This window comes from Nerophis ophidion, linkage group LG10 (assembly GCF_033978795.1).
Source record: "Nerophis ophidion isolate RoL-2023_Sa linkage group LG10, RoL_Noph_v1.0, whole genome shotgun sequence".
NCBI classification, from domain to species: Eukaryota; Metazoa; Chordata; class Actinopteri; order Syngnathiformes; family Syngnathidae; genus Nerophis; species Nerophis ophidion.
The window spans coordinates 32,065,204-32,082,050 of record NC_084620.1 but is presented as its reverse complement, the minus strand read 5'-3'; the positions used below and the strand labels follow the sequence as shown (position 1 = coordinate 32,082,050).

The window sequence follows — 16,847 nt, the reverse complement described above, 5'->3', positions numbered from 1 at the left end:
GGAAGGCAGTAACTTACTAATAGGCAATGAAACATGAACCACCTTCCTAAAGGTGGTAAAAAAAAGAAGAAGCTTGTTATCAGTGGATCACAGCATGAACAGCCATTTGGTTGCAGAGTGAGAGAGGGGCAGATGGAAGCCAACAGTGCCATCACGTGGCCAACTGACAGAGACGCACATCATGGCTTTGGAAGGCCATTGCAGGGTCTGACTTTTTCATACATGTTATTTCAATAACATTCAATTAAAGTCATTCAGATTACAAATATATGTTGAGTATGTGTCCTGGCCAAGAGGTAGGAGCACAACCACACAAGTAGAATGATAAAAACACACGATTGGGAGAGAGAAAATTCCATCTGTGTGCGCGTCAATAAATTTCAGCAATGACATGTATTAATGCCAAAGCTGCTGATTAAAATAGATGTAATTAATTAATTTAAAAAATGATAATGATGTGTGTATTTTTATGTCAGAGATATATTATTATAACTAGGGCTGGGCGATATGGACGAAAAAGTATATCTCGATATATTTTTACTTAAACTCCATCCATCCATCCATCTTTTTCCACTTATCCAAGGTCGGGTCGCGGGGGCAGACGCCTAAGCAGGGAGGCCCAGACTTCCCGCTCCCCAGCCACTTCGTGCAGCTCTTCCCGGGGGATCCCGAGGCGTTCCCAGGCCAGCCGGGAGAAATAGTCTTCTCAGTCGCCTCCTAGCGGTTGTACATGGCCTAAACACCTCCCTAGGGAGGCGGTCTGGTGGCATCCTGACCAGATCCTTAAACTTTACTTAAACTCGATATTCAATAAATATCTCAATGTATTTTCTAGTGAAAATATACATATAAAGATATACATTTTTGAGCAAGATTTCACTGAAATTGAAGTGAATGACAATTGTACTGTGAACAGTTAGTGGCACTTTTATTAACCCAGTTAGTCAAGATGGGTATAAACTGCATACTAGGGGTGTAACGGTACGTGTATTTGTATTGAACCGTTTCGGTACGGGAGTTTCGGTTCGGTTCGGAGATGTACCGAACAAGTTTCCACACGGACATATTAGGTAGCGCACCGCAGGTTGTGTAAACAATGCAGAGCGAGGCACAACACACGACAGGCTAGCAGCGACCGGGATAGGACAACATGCAAAAGCCAGAGCTGGAAGACCCTCTTGCCTCGTTAAGATCTCCCGTTTGATAAACACTTTGTCTGCGCGGTGCGATACAACAATGGAGGACGTAGGTTTGCCGACATTGTTCAGCAGCAGTAGGGTACGCTTCTGCCAACACGTCAAACATGCTAACTCATTTGAAGCAGCACCACCGCATTCAAGCAGACTCTCCTAGGCGAGTCAGGCAGGGCAGAAGCAATAACACAAGTTTTTATAGCAGCATATTTAAGAACCATCCATCCATCCATTTTCTACCGCTTGTCCCGTTCAGGGTGACAGGGGGTTGCTGTATTTCATTAAAAACTAGATTTTGACCCACTTCTAAGGTGGAAGATCAATAAGCCCATCTATCCTCTTACTGCCAAGTTAGCCAGGCTTGTGGTTGTTTTCTTCCTGTACCGAAAATGAACCAAACCATGACCTCTAAACTGAGGTACCGAACCAACATTTTTGTGTATCGTTATACCCCGACACCATTAAGTATAAAATAAACCGTTTAAGTAGCACAGAATACACAATAAAAATATAACAGAAAATATACTTTCTACATAAAACAAATAAACATGGCTCTCCAAATAGTACACAATGTATCAAATATACCAAATTTGCAAAAAGCTACAATTTTGTCCAAAGCAAACTATAAAATGCTACCCAAGAATGTACAACAGTTATTCTCAACAAAAGGAGAAATATAACCTTAGAGAAATGTTTTATTCAAAACATGTGTATGCACGTACAACACTTAAAACCTTTAATTAAATTATGGAATGGATTAAGAAATCAAACAATGTACTAATATGATCCATTTTAGGAAACTGTACAAAGAAGAATCACCATGAACTTACTGATAATCCTATTCATCTCACCATATGAAATAAAACGTACTTCACTTATATGATTATCATTGGAGTATATTGTGAATAAATTGAGAACAGGAAGTGAACTTGCAGGCTGGCACTTTTTAATTCCCAGTCGACGATGTAATGGACTGACACACACGTACAGTTCTGGTCAGCGCCAAGTAAGTGACTTGACTTAGTTGTGCTGCTACGATCTTCCTCACTTCGGCATACATTTTTGGCAGCATTTCGCGTGCGAAATGTGCCCTGCTTGGCAACTCCAGAATAGTTTTAATTTTGGTCTTACATGGTAAACAACTCAAATTACTGTTTTATCCAGAGGCATACATCTGTCCATATGTGGCCAAGTAGATACATTGTGGGTTTCCTGGGCGTTGTTTACATCGCTAAAAGAAAAATCTAAAGAAGAGAATCCCTCTGCCATATTCCACTAGTTTTTTAAATATATATTGTGCCCGCTTGAATATTACCTCTTCTTTTCGAGGACTATATCGTTGCCATTTAGGATGTCTGTTGTGATTTCCCTTCCCGGTTCCATGACCCACCCTATTTTGTCTATGGTTGGCCTGTCCCTTAATTTCAACCAATCATGACTCATCTTAGTAAACCACCAACCAATAATGGATGTTCTTTTATGTGCAAGCACGTCTTGGAAGGAGGAAGGGGAGTGTTGAAAGGGAGTGGGAAGCAAAGGACAATCAAGGAACACAACAAATAAGCTGTGTTTGGTAATTTTAACGTGAAATAAATATCGATATTACGACATTTTCTTAATTCATATTTTGTTTAAAAATGAATCGATATATCTTCCAAACTTGATATATCGCCCAGTCCTAATCATAATATATCTTCTAGATGAAAACATTTTCAATTGGTGTTTTCGTGTCTCTGGAATGATCGAGATGCACCATTAGAGCACCTCAGCGCATGCCAAAAATAGGTTATGTTTTTCTACATTGCACTTCAAAATAGCCTAGAAAAGGTGATATCTATGACATTTGTGTAATGCATGTCAACAACACACCACAGGCTGGACTATATGATGCCGTAAATATGGAGGGAAATGAGTGTCTTCATGGTGACAGCCAGAATACACGCAAACACCTCATTTAAATAGCACGGCCTGCCCCACTTTAGCACTTGTTATCAATCGTCAATGCATTCTGAGTGGATCACACACAACACAGCCACTATTAGTAGACACACACACACACACACACACACACACACACACACACACACACACACACACACACACACACACACACACACACACACGTGGTAATAGCTTGCACATTCTTGTGGAGAGGCGGAGCCGACGGGCCGACAGCAGGGTAGGGCAAGCCATAGCCCTACTCAAGATGGCGGCCAGGAGGCGGAGGATCGGAGAGGCGGGGCTTGCTGGGAGCGACGCCACCACAGTCTGAATCAGGTCCGTGACACACACACCAGCTCACAATCTGCCTATCTAATAGCAGTATATAAAAGGGGAGAAGGAGGAAGGAAGGAGGCAGAAGGAGTAGAAGAACCAGACGAGCGAGAACGACAGAGCGAGCCGAACAAAGCGACAAAGACGTGGCAAGACTGAAGGCAAGAGAAGAGCGAGCAGGAGAGGAGCAGCTGAAAAGCGATCCGAAGAAAAGAAAAAGCTTTATTTAAAAATAAACAATAGTCAAACCTGCAAAAAAAATGTCCTTCCTTGATGGTCCATGCAACCCGCACGATGCGGCCCCTCACAGTGGCCCCCAACGCGGAAGGACCAATCAGAGGCGAGGGAGGATGATTTCCTCTGGGCGCTGGTTGCCCCGTTCAGCGAGATGGTGCCAAGCAGTCGTAAAAATAGCCAGCTCATGCAGGCGCTGGCGGACAAGATGGGGAGAGGCGGCGAGTGCCCCCCCAAAGAAGAGGTCAAGGAGGACGCCAGTGAAGTCTTGGCTGAAGCGTCCCACCTGGAAGGCGGGGCTGGGGAGGCTGCAGTGGCGTCTGCAGAGCAGCAGGGCGAGCTGTCGGCCAAAGAGAGGGAGGACGAGCTCGCCTTGGTAGAGGAGAGGATTAGAAGAGCGGAGGAGAAAAGATTTGTTGAAGTAGAAGAGGAAGAAGAGGATGAAGAAGAAGTCAAAGAGGATGAAGAAGAAGTCAAAGAGGACGAATAAGAAGTCAAAGAGGACGAAGAAGAGGATGAATTTGGGGATGAAGAAGAAGAAAAAGATGAATCAGATGACGATGATGATGAAGAGGATCATTCCAATGATGAAGAAGAAGATGAATCGGATGAAGAAGAAGAATCAAATGATGAAGAAGAAGATGAATCGGATGATGTAGAAGAAGATGAATCAGATGATGAAGAAGATGAAGCGGATGATGAAGAACAAGAGGAAGAAGATGATGATGATGATGAAGACGAGCATGGTGAGGATGAACTGGAGCATGATGAGGAGGAGGAGGAGGATGAAGAGGACAAGGAAGACAAAGACAAAAGGTCGAAGAGGATGAAGAAGCAGATGTGCAACAACAAGACAAAGAGGTGACAGAGGAAGAGGACAAGCTCTCCTCGGTGGAGGAAGCAACAGAAGAAGAGAAGACAGGTGGCCATGGCAGTTTTTTTTTCCCGCCCCTTCAAAAAAGGGAGGGTGAGTAGGCTCAACCAGGAAAAGCCCGGCTTGAGTTTGGCAATGGAGGATTGTAGAGAGGCGGAACCGACGGGCCGACGGCGGGGTAAGGCAAGCCATAGTCCTACTCAAGATGGCGGCCAGGGGGCGGAGGATGCAGCGGAGCGGAGAGGCGGGGCTTGCTGGGAGCGACACCGCCACAATCGGAATCTGGTGCGTGACAAACACACACCGGCTCACAATCTGCCTATCTCCTAGCAGTATATAAAAGGGGAGAAGGAGGAAAGAAGGAGGCAGAAGGAGTAGAAGAAGCAGACGAGCGAGAACGACTGAGAGCAAACCGAACACAGTGACAAAGATGTGGCAGACTGAAGGCGAGATAGGAGCGAGCAGGAGAGGAGCAGCTGAAAAGCGATCCTAAGAAAAGACAAAGCTTTATTGAAAAATAAACAAGAGTAAAACCTGCAAAACCAATGTCCTTTCTTGATGGTCCATGCAACCCGCACGATGACGGCAAGAGGCCATTCACAATGCTATTTAGAAGTTTTTTGTATATTAGTAGAACAGACTTTAAATTGTTTTAAATAATAATAATATAATAAGGGATTAGATTTATATAGCGCTTTTATAGACTCTCAAGTTAAATTAATCCCACTTTATCACAGTTGTTACAAAAGTGTTACTAACTTATCTGTGCTATTTTAGTTGACAACATTGCGGGGGTCTACTCCGCCAGCGTTGTTTGTCGCCCACTGCTTGTTGTCAAAGTACTAGTAGTGTTCTCCCCGGATTATAAATAACCTAATGTAAATAATCAAATGTACTTGTAATGTATTTACTTGCTCTTATGCTATCCGAACTCGCTATGTTCTCTGCTGGCTGTGCATGTCCTACTAAGTAAGACCTACACTGTTTCAAATTCCATTTCTCTGTTGATGCAACTGTTGATGACTGAAGTACTGATATCAACCAAAGCTCCTCATTCCACCCCCCAGATTGTAAATAATGTAAATGGGATGACTGTATTATGCTGATAGTATATATTTGTACCATGAAGTGATTAACGTGGACCCCGACTTAAAAAAGTTGAAAAACTTATTCGGGTGTTACCATTTAGTGGTCAATTGTACGGAATATGTACTGAACTGTGGAATGTACTAATAAAAGTATCAATCAATCAGTCAATCAATTCTTGTTTTGCTATTAAATAAAAAGAATTGAAATATTATATGATATTTAAATTTTTTTGTTCTTCCATGACAAGAAAATACAACACTGCAATTTATCAAAATTGCATTGGTTTTCATCTAAAGTCCTGCCCGGGTGTATTTTGAATCGAAATTTGTCAGCGTGAACTGACATATGCGTTGACCTGAGGACCATATAACAACAGGATAGCCTTTCAGGTCATATAAGGCAGTGATTCTCAAACTGTGGTAGGCTCCATCTAGTGGTACACCAAAGAATCACTTGATTTGTGTTTTCCATCCATCCATTTTCTACTGCTTATTCCCTTCGGGGTCGCGGAGGGCGCTGGAGCCTATCAGTTACATTCGGGCGGAAGGCGGGGTACACCCTGGACAAGTCACCACCACCTCATTGCAGTTATTTTACTATATTCAAACAAGCGTTACTGCTCAAACAGTGTGTAATGTTACAGTGGCTAAAAATATTAGACATACTTAAATACAATTTCTGCTCTGTTTTTAATAAAGTTTTAGGCCTACTAAACTACTGTATTCTAATGTTGGTCATTATGGAGGTACTTGGCGAGCCAAGTGTTTTCTGAAGTAGTTATTTTTGAAAACAGTTTCAGAACCATTGCCATAAGGTATATAAGCATGTATTGTCAAAATAAAGTGTGTGATTAATCTGCATCCTACATGATTAATGCAATATTTTTTGTGAATAATCATATGTGTTAACTTTGAAATTTGCCTCTAGTTTTTGTATACATTCTTTTATTGGATAGCAACACATCCACACGACAAAAATAGTCCAACCGCCCACATATCATGACGCAAACTCAAGTGCCCAGATAAAGAATCCTACGCGTTGGTGAATCAGTGTTGACGTGTTATTAATACACTGCAACTTTGTCTTTATTTCAAAACATGCTCGCACTCCCCACCTGGAAGCCAGCTTCTTTGCCCCTATATCACATCATCCCTGGTTGACTGTATTTTTTGCTAACTAACACAGGTACACCACAAGTCTCTGGGCATCTTTTTACTGAGTACAACAACAAAATAACCCAAAGTGTGGCCAAACACATTGGCAAGTGCCAGCACTTTGATAAAGAAGGTGGAACACTATAAATTCAAAAAATAAAAAAATGTTCTCGATGAAAAGTGTTTTGCATTAATATGTTTGGGTTTCTGAAAATGATTACTTTCTTGTAGGAAAAACTGCTTCTGTTTTTGTACAGATTGCTAATGTAAAGCGCAGTACCACTATTTATAGAAATAAAAAACTGGTTCCATATGAGTTGGGAAATTGTGTTTGATGTAAATATAAAACGGAATAAAATTATTTGCAAATAATTTTCAACCCATATTCAGCTGAATATACTACAAAGACAACATATTTGATGTTCGAACTGAGAAACATTTTTTTTTGCAAGTAATCATTAACTTTAGAATTTGATGCCAGCAACACGTGACAAAGAAGTTGGGAAAGGTGGCCATAAATACTGATAAAGTTGAGGAATGCTCATCAAACACTTATTTGGAACATCCCACAGGTGTGCAGGCTAATTGGGAACAGGTGGGCGCCATGATCGGGTATAAAAACAGCTTCCCAAATAATGCTCAGTCTTTCACAAGAAAGGATGGGGTGAGGTACACCCCTTTGTCCACAACTGCGTGAGCAAATAGTCAAACAGTTTAAGAACAACGTTTCTCAAAGTGCAATTGCAAGAAATTTAGGGATTTTAACATCTATGGTCCATAATATCATCAAAAGGTTCAGAGAATCTGGAGAAATCCCTCCACGTAAGCGGCATGGCCAGAAACCAACATTGAATGACCGTGACCTTCGATCCCTCAGACGGCACTGTATAAAAAAACGACATCAATCTCTAAAGGATATCACCACATGGGCTCTGGAACATTTCAGAAAACCACTGTCACTAGATACAGTTTGTCGCTACATCTGTAAGTGCAAGTTAAAGCTGTACTATGCAAAGCGAAAGCCATTTATCAACAACATCCAGAAACGCCGCCGGCTTCTCTGGGCCCGAGATCATCTAAGATGGACTGATGCAAAGTGGAAAAGTGTTCTGTGGTCTGACGAGTCCACATTTCAAATTGATTTTTGAAATATTCAACATCGTGTCATCAGGAACTAAGAGGAAGCGAACCATCCAGACTGTTATTGACGCAAAGTTCAAAAGCCAGCATCTGTGATGGTATGGCGGTGCATTAGTGCCCAAGGCATGGGTAACTTACACATCCGTGAAGGCACCATTAATGCTGTAAGGTACATACAGGTTTTGGAACAACATATGCTGCCATCTAAGCGCCGTCTTTTTCATGGACGCCCCTGCTTATTTCGGCAAGACATCGCCAAGCAACATTCAGTACGTGTTACAACAGCGTGGTTTCGTAAAAAAAGAGTGCGTTTACTTTCCAGGCCTGCCTGCAGTCCAGACCTGTCTCCCATCGAAAATGTGTGGCGCATTATGAAGCGTAAAATACGACAGCAGAGACCCCGGACTGTTGAACGACTGAAGCTCTACATAAAACAAGAATGGGAAATAATTCCACTTTCAAAGCTTCAACAATTCGTTTCCTAGTTCCCAAATGTTTATTGAGATTTGTTAAAAGAAAAGGTGATGTAACGCAGTGGTGAACATGCCCTTTCCCAAGTACTTTGGCACGTGTTGCAGCCATGAAATTCTAAGTTAATTATTATTTGCAAAAAAATAAAAAATAAGTTTATGAGTTTGAACATCAAATATCTTGTCTTTGTAGTGCATTTAATTGAATATGGGTTGAAAAGCATTTCCAAATCATTGTATTCTGTTTTTATTTACATATGTCACAATTTCCCAACTCATATGGAAACGGAGTTTGTTTATTAGCATTTCCAGCACGAATATTCAAGCTAAGAATCTGGTATGGACTAACATTTTGCAGCTGATTAGTAAAAATAGTAATAATGTTATGCAGTTGGTGAGGTTCACATTTTAAGGTATGAGAGAACCATGCATTGACATTTTAGTAAAATAATAAAAACAGGTCCATATCTTAATAAAAATGTGGGCCCCCAGAAAAAATATAAGGCTTGATTTTAGGTTTGGTTACTTTATTTTAAAGTGGAACTCTACTTTTTTCTGTAATTTTGTCTATCATTCACAATCCAACCATTTGAAAATAAATGCTAGCAAGAGTCAGCTAACAACGCAGGTAATTAGATCCTTTGTCCTCCAAAAAAATAAAATAAAAGAATAAATGTATATACATGCTGTAAGTATAGATGTAATGTAGTAACCGGCACATTGATAATAAAATGAAAAATTAATGTATTTTGATCATTTTAAGCATTGCTTAATAATGTATTTTGGGCACATTAATTTAGAGAGTGCATCATAAAGTTCACTATATCCTTCAACAACAACTAATACTACAAACAGCAGACTTTATGAGAGACAAAAATAACTCCTTTGGGACAAATAATGATCCCGAACCTTAATTTTTTAAAATCTGAATATAAGGAGGGTGAACTACAAGTTTTACAAACTGAGTGACGAGCAGCTCAAGCTCTAGTGAAACACTAAACCATCATGGAGCAGTATTGCTAAGTGCTGACCAAGAAATACAAACTTAACATAATAATACTGTGGAGAGGGGCGTGTCTTACGCGTCCCCTGCAGGCGGAGCAAGTGCAGCAGCCGGTCGTGAAGCAGCAATCAGGTGAGCAGATACCTCAGCTGGGACGAGTTATCTAATCACCTGTTTCCTTTATTAGCAGCGTTGGAAACCATGAGGGGGCTGGCAAACTGGGAGTGAGAGCCAGGCGGAGGAGCACGCTGTTGAGCGTGAGAGACAGAAGCTGAAAAACTGAAAAAGAACTCTGAACAATATAAACTGTTGTAAAAAGTGTAAACCACTGAGCCAAGGTGTGGTGTTTCCTGCAAAGGAACGGAGGATCGTGGTCGGAGATCTTCACAAATACTATTACTTACGATACAATGTCGGCTCAAAGTGGGATACTAACTGATGGGACGTTTATATCTTTCAGCACAGGACTTGTGTTTACGTTTCCATAAAGAATTCAGCGTTATCTTCACTCCACAGGCAAACAATGTGAGCGTCTTGCTGTTTCTTCCTCAAGATGTCCATTTATCCATCCATTTACTACCGCTTGTCCCATGTCAAAATTTAATTTCAAAGTTGCCCGACTTCTCGGCTTATGGCCATGACCTTTTGCCATGCATTTGAGAGGCCTGAGTTTTAATTCAGCACAAACTTTTATCAAGTCACAGGCAACGCAGCAGCTCAGTACCGTTTATCAATAGACGTAAGTTACCTCTGTGATAAAGGCGCCGTGTTACTAAAAGAAGTTCAATGTCCCTAATACTTGGTTAATATGCAGGAGATGGCATGTAAATGGAATATTGCAGAGGGTTTTTGGATGTGTTTTACAAATATTTACAGGCAGAATACATAACCCAATTTAGCTGCATTGTTAGTCTAGTACAAGCATTATTTTACAGATTACAATGCACAAAAAAGAGAAAAACATGCGCGTTCTAGTCTCACAAAGAGATTGAGGTGGTACGGTATATCAGTATTAGTAATTTACCACGATACTAATGAATAATTTTCGCTACTATATCGCCTCTGAAACGTACTGGTCCTGCACATGATCCTGTAACAACTTGGTATCGGATTGATACCCAAATTTGTGGTATCATCCAAAACTACAGTAATGTAAAGCATCCAAACAACAGAAGAATAATTGATTATTACATTTGAACAGAAGTGTAGATAAAACATGTTAAAAGAGAAAGTAAGCAGATATTAACAGTAAATGAACAAGTTGATTAATCATTCATTTTCTACCACTTGTCCTTAATGTTGACAAAATAATAGAATGGAAAATGACACAATATGTTACTGCATACATCCATCCATTTTCTACGGCTTATTCCCTTTTGAGGTCCTGGGGGGCGCTGGCGCCTATCTCAGCTACAATCAGGCGGAAGGCGGAGTACACCCTGGACAAGTCGCCACCTTATTGCAGGGCCAACACAGATAGACAGACAACATTCACACACTAGAGCCAATTTAATGTTGCCAATCAACCTATCCCCAGGTGCATGTCTTTGGAAGTGGGAGGAAGCCGGAGCACCCGGAGGGAACCCACGCATTCACGGGGAGAACATGCAAACTCCACACAGAAAGATCCCGAGCCCAGGATTGAAACCAGGACTGCCGGACCTTTGTATTGTGAGGCAGACGCACTAACCCCTCACCACCGTGAAGCCTTACTGCATACATCAGCAGACTAATTAGGAGCCTTTGTTTGTTTACTTATTTTTAAGAGAGACAAGTTGTCTTGTATGTTCACTATTTTTTAAGGACTTAACTCCAATAAGAAACATGTTTAATGTACCCAAACATTTTTGTTAAAATAAAGCCAATAATGCTATTATTTGGTCCCCTTTATTTAGAAAAGTACCAAAAAGTACCAAAATCTGAATAATTGTATTACTGGTACTGGTACCAAAACATTGGTATCGTTACAATACTAATAAAGATTGTGAATGATCGGCAAAAATCCTAAAAAGTGCAGTTCACTTTTAAGGCAGATGCCATGGTTCTGCATGTTATACCTTGTCATGCCAGTAGAGAGCAGCAGAGTAATGCTCAAAGTAGTACAAACAACCGCTGGTTGTTTTCTTTTTCACCTACTTACCATACTGTCTTCATAAACCCCTGTTGGTCTGATAGGTCAGATAAATGTGTAAGAACCTGAGAGAGAGCTGTTGGACTTCTGCTTGTAGAGCATCTCCTTCTCCTTCTTCCCCCTGGGCAGGATCTTCAGCTTCATGCTGCTCTTACTGCTGCTGCATGGACGGACTGACTCCTGCGCCAGGACGGACAATCACAATTGTACACAATGTAAGTGAAAGGAACGTGTGTGTGTGTGTGTTCTTGTATTTTTACTCTTCTTGAGACACCAACAAGGAAAAAGCACCTTCCATATGAGGACCGGTGAACCGAAATGATGGTTCCAATACAGAAAAACATTGCATCTTATAGAGAATGTCTTATTTACACTCTTGGTGGTGAAATCTATCAACATTAGGGCGATCCCAAAAAGGAGGGTTTTTTCAAATTGACTGTGTCAGTTTTAAAAGTGCTCGCCCTCTGGTCATTATTTGAAATAAATGTCACGGTCCGGGCGCTTCAGTGCGCATTCACCCGTGCGCTGGACTGAGCACAGCTCCTAGAGCGCGTCCCAGACCAGCGGCGGTGAACAGCTGCAATCAATCGCCGGCAATCGGCACACCTGGACTGATGATCAGACCCCGCTTTAAAAGCCTGCACAACTTGCCATCCCTCGCCGAAACATAATCTTCTGTTGGCGTACAGTAAGTCATCATCGTGCCTTATGCAATCTTGCTCGCTCTGTTTTTCTTCCCCCGTCATTTTGATTGTCTCTTGTCCACCTTGTCGATCCGACTGCAGCCCTCCGTTCCCGTGTTGACGTTGCTGTGTGTCTTGTCATTTCTCGTTGTCGTTCCCCTGCTTCCCGGACTGCCTCTTCGAACTCAATCTCCCACTTGGACATGGACCTCTAAACGCCTCTCTCTCAGTCCCACGGACCTCCCGCTTGTCACTCAGACCTTCCTGTCTTGTCCCCGCTCTCGATTCAACACTACGGTAAAACACTAAAGTAATTCCCACACCTAGTCTACACCACACACTCCTGGATATTAGTTCACACTCCATTTCCTTCGTTTGTATTATTATTGTTTAGTTATTATATATATTGTATGTATATATATATATAATAAGGTATAGAGCTTTACTGCCCCCTAGTCGAACTGTGCTGTCACAACTCCCTTCATCCATAACAATAACAAGTGTGTGTAAAAAATTACTCCGGCTTCCTCCCACTTCCAAAGACATGCACCTGGGGATAGGTTGATTGGCAACACTAAAAAATTGGCCCTAGTGTGTGAATGTGAGTGTGAATGTTGTCTGTCTATCTGTGTTGGCCCTGTGATGAGGTGGCGACTTGTCCAGGGTGTACCCCGCCTTCCGCCCGATTGTAGCTGAGATAGGTGCCAGCGCCCCCCGCGACCCCGAAAGGGAATAAGCGGTAGAAAATGGATGGATGGATGTAAAAAATTGAAGTGTCCCCCTCTGGTCAACATATGAAATAACAAGTGTGTATAAAAAATTGAAGTGCTCCAACCTCTGGCCAACATATCTAATAATAAGTGTGTTTGTGCTCTCTTTGTCTTGTCTGTCCAAACTTTTTTTTTGAAGCCTCTTTCTTTGCGCGGTCCTCCAAATCAAAGCGGCAGTCGCCTACCAGGGCCCCAACTTCCTGCCCCTCTGTTGCGAATTTGTCGTGATTAAATGTAACGTGTTTATGTGTGCATTGCACGAAGGTTTTTTTTTCCACTCCAGACAAGGCCCCTTTAGGATCCCAGTCTAGATTGTATTTTTTTTACTTATTTTGTTCCCCAGGGTTTTACCTTTTCCCATCTTTTACGAGGCGCCTCGTGGCGACCCATTGGCGTACCTGTTCTGTAACACTGTACACTGTTTGTTTGTCTAATCTTGAACGGGTTTGTGCTGTAAACAAAAATGTCGTACTTGTTGCAATGACAATAAAGACCTACCTGACCTAAAAAATTTAAATGTGCCGCCCCCTTTGGCCAAAATTATTCAAAATAATAAATATGTATATAGAGACATACTGTAATAACTTAAAGTAAATAATGAAGATTAAAAACCAAATACAAACAAAAAATTAAAAATAAACTAAAAGCTTGCCTATTTTATATTTGCATAGTTGGTATATATTATTAATGTTATGGATACAAATCTTTATACATCTGGAAAGGGTGGTCCTAAAGAGGTAGGCATTTTTCAGAGGTCTCAAGAAGGTAAAAAATACAAGAATGTGTTCGTGCATGCATGTGGGCCAGGTCTCACCTCCTCAGTGCAGTTCATCAGTGGACAGATCCAGTGGATGTCTTCTAGCTTATGGAGCTCGCCACTCAAACTGTTCAGGGTCACACGGAGCTCCTCTTCCTCGGGGGACTCGGACTGGGGAAGACAGAGCGGACTGAGTGTCACCGGGAACACAACAGAAAGTTGTCACACGGTGGCAGCCGTGGGCAGGCGGCGAAGAGAATTTACCAGATGTTTTCCATCCAGGAGCATGGTGGTCTCTGCCTGCAGAACTTTGCTGCTGTTGACGATTTCTACTGCTGTGCTGCGACTCAGACACTGCAAATAAGAACATCGTATTATATAGTATACAGGTGTGACACCAAGATGGCTATAGCTGAATTTGAGGTATCACGAGTAGTCAGCATCTCTGCATGCGCTTTAAAAATGTTGCTATTCGGTTCTTGGTGTGAAAGTTGTGCACGTTACACCCGTCGTATTGTTTGATGAACTCAGCAGTGCTATAAATGCTAGACAAGAAATTTGGTCCTTTACCTCCTTTATTTAACCAGGTAAAATTAAATTAAAATTTGAATTCCGAGAGTGACTTGGCCAGGAGGGGAGCAACACAAAGTTACAGAAATACGTATTAGAACAAAAAAAACAGCAGCAGACACACACCTCAGTTAAAAAATACATTACTGTCATTTTAACATAAAAAAATGTGATAAGTCAAATCAACGTATAAAATGTTTCTGTAAAAACAAGTACAATGCTTAATAGAAAAAGTTTATCCAAGTTTCAAAAATGACCCGAAATTCCCCCAAAGACATCAGTTCAAGTGACCTTAGAAGCTTTGTAGATTATCCCATAACCATGGAGCAGCGTATCTGAAAGCTTTTTTTCCAAGATGTGTGTAGGCTGTAGCAGTGTTTTTCAACCACTGTGCCGCGGCACATTAGTGCCGCGAGATGCAGTCCGGTGTGTCGTGGGAGATTATCTCATTGCACCTATTTTGGTTGAAAATATTTTTTGCAAACCAGTAATTATGGTCTGCAAACTGTGTTGTTGTTGAGTGTCGGTGCTGTCTAAAGCTCGGCAGAGTAACCGGGTAATACTCTTCCATATCAGTAGGGGGCAGCCGGTACCTAATTGCTTTGTAGATGTCAGAAACAGCGGGAGGCAGCGTGCATGTAAAAAGGTGTCTAATGCTTGAACCAAAAATAAACAAAAAGTGAGTGCCCCTAAGAAAAGGCATTGAAAGTTAGGGAAGTCTATGCAGAACAAAACTAAAACTGAACTGGCTACAAAGTAAAGAAAAACAGAATGCTGGACGACAGCAAAGACTTACTGTGGGGCAAAGATGGCGTCCACAATGTACATCCAAACATGACATGACAATCAACAACGTCCCCACAAAGAAGGATAAAAAACAACTAAAATATACTTGATTGCCAAAATAAAGTAAATGCGGGAAATATCGCTCAAAGGAAGACATGAACTTGCTACAGGAAAACACCAATAAAAGAGAAAAAGCCACCAAAATAGGAGCGCAAGACAAGTACTAAAACCCTATACACAGAAAATCAGCAAAAAAACCTCAAAATAAGTCACGGCGTGATGTGACAGGTCGTGACAGTACACCTATTTTGAGACAAGAGCTATAGTGATGCATGTTGGTGAAGGTTTAAAGTCATATCCAACAAACGACTTTTTACTGTCAACTGAGTTTTGTTTTTTAATGATTTCTGTTGGTGGTGTGCCTCCGGATTTTTTCAAGTCAAAAAATGTGCCATGGGTCAAAAAAGGTTGAAAAACACTGGGTTATAGGAACAAACACGCTGAGTACATCCTTAATATGTAGCGACTGGAATCTCGACACATAAAAGAACTGTTATCTGTGCCCCGGACCTCTGGCCAGGGGTCGCCGCAAGCCGCCTTACTTATCAGATGGTGGCCAGTGTCTGAATCCATGAGTTTTAGTTTTAACTGTACAAAATTAGCCAAAGAGCTAGCTTAAAAAAGTAGCATGTTTACATAAAAATGCTAACACTTGGCATGTGTGGTAACAATAGCATGATAACAGTTTGCATGTTTTATATACCATACCATTTCATATATGACTCAAATTTGTATGGCTGCGGAAATAGAAAAAAAAAGTGTAAAATTACATGAAAAAGTTAGCAAGCTTAAGTTAGTTTGCTAACATGATATCATTTGCAAGGTAACAGGTAACAAATATCAAATACAAAGTTATATAACTGGTTGCAAAACTAGCACAAAAAGTTAGCATTCTATAGTGTGTATGGTAACAGGTAACAAATGTTATATACCAAGCTATATGACTCTGGTTAAAACAGTTGATAAACTAACTCAAAAGGTTAGCATGTTAGCAAGCTAAGATTAGCATGCTAACAGTTAGCTTGTGTCACATACCAAGTTATAGAACTCTAAGGTGTACAGCTAGGGAATTAGAATCTGCCGTACTTATTAAATGGTGGTCAGTGTCTGAATCCTTAGGTGAAACTGTACAAAATGAGTCACAGAGCTAGCCTAAAAGAGTAGCATGTTCCATAAAAATGCTAACACTTAGCATGTGTGCTAACGATAGCATGACAACAATCAGCATGTTTCATACACCATACCATTTCATATATGACTCAAAAGGTGTATGGCTGCAGAAATAGAAAAAAAAGTGTAAAATTAGATGAAAAAGTTAGCAAGCTTAAGTTAGCTAGCTAGCATGCTATCATTTGCATGGCAACAGGTAACAAATGTCACATACAAAATTATAGGACTGGTTGCACAGCTAGCTCAAAAAGTTAGCATTCTATTGTTTGCATGGTAACAGGTAACAAATGTCAGATACCAAGTTATATGACACTGGTGTAAACAGTTGAAAAACTGGCCGAAAAGGTTAGCATGTTAGCAAGCTAAGGTTAGCATGCTAACAGTTAGCTTGTATCACATACCAAGTTATATGACTCTAAGGTGTACGGCTGGGGAATCAGAGTAAAAAGTGTAAAATTAGCTGAGACACTCAGCACTTTAATGTTAGCA

The 16,847-nt window shown here is 41.1% G+C and overlaps 1 protein-coding gene across 5 annotated transcripts in view; it reads right to left on the bottom strand.

The window, feature by feature from the left end:
* Nucleotides 1-16,847, bottom strand: part of si:dkey-172j4.3 (diacylglycerol kinase delta) — a 122,064-nt gene that overhangs the window by 4,113 nt on the left and 101,104 nt on the right. For all 5 annotated transcript variants that reach the window (XM_061913512.1, XM_061913514.1, XM_061913515.1 and 2 more), the window contains 3 exons: nucleotides 14,037-14,126; nucleotides 13,830-13,943; nucleotides 11,628-11,742 (listed from right to left, as the gene is read on the bottom strand). In XM_061913512.1, the coding sequence (XP_061769496.1) occupies nucleotides 11,628-11,742; nucleotides 13,830-13,943; nucleotides 14,037-14,126 (319 nt within the window). The remainder of the gene's footprint in view (nucleotides 1-11,627; nucleotides 11,743-13,829; nucleotides 13,944-14,036; nucleotides 14,127-16,847) is intronic.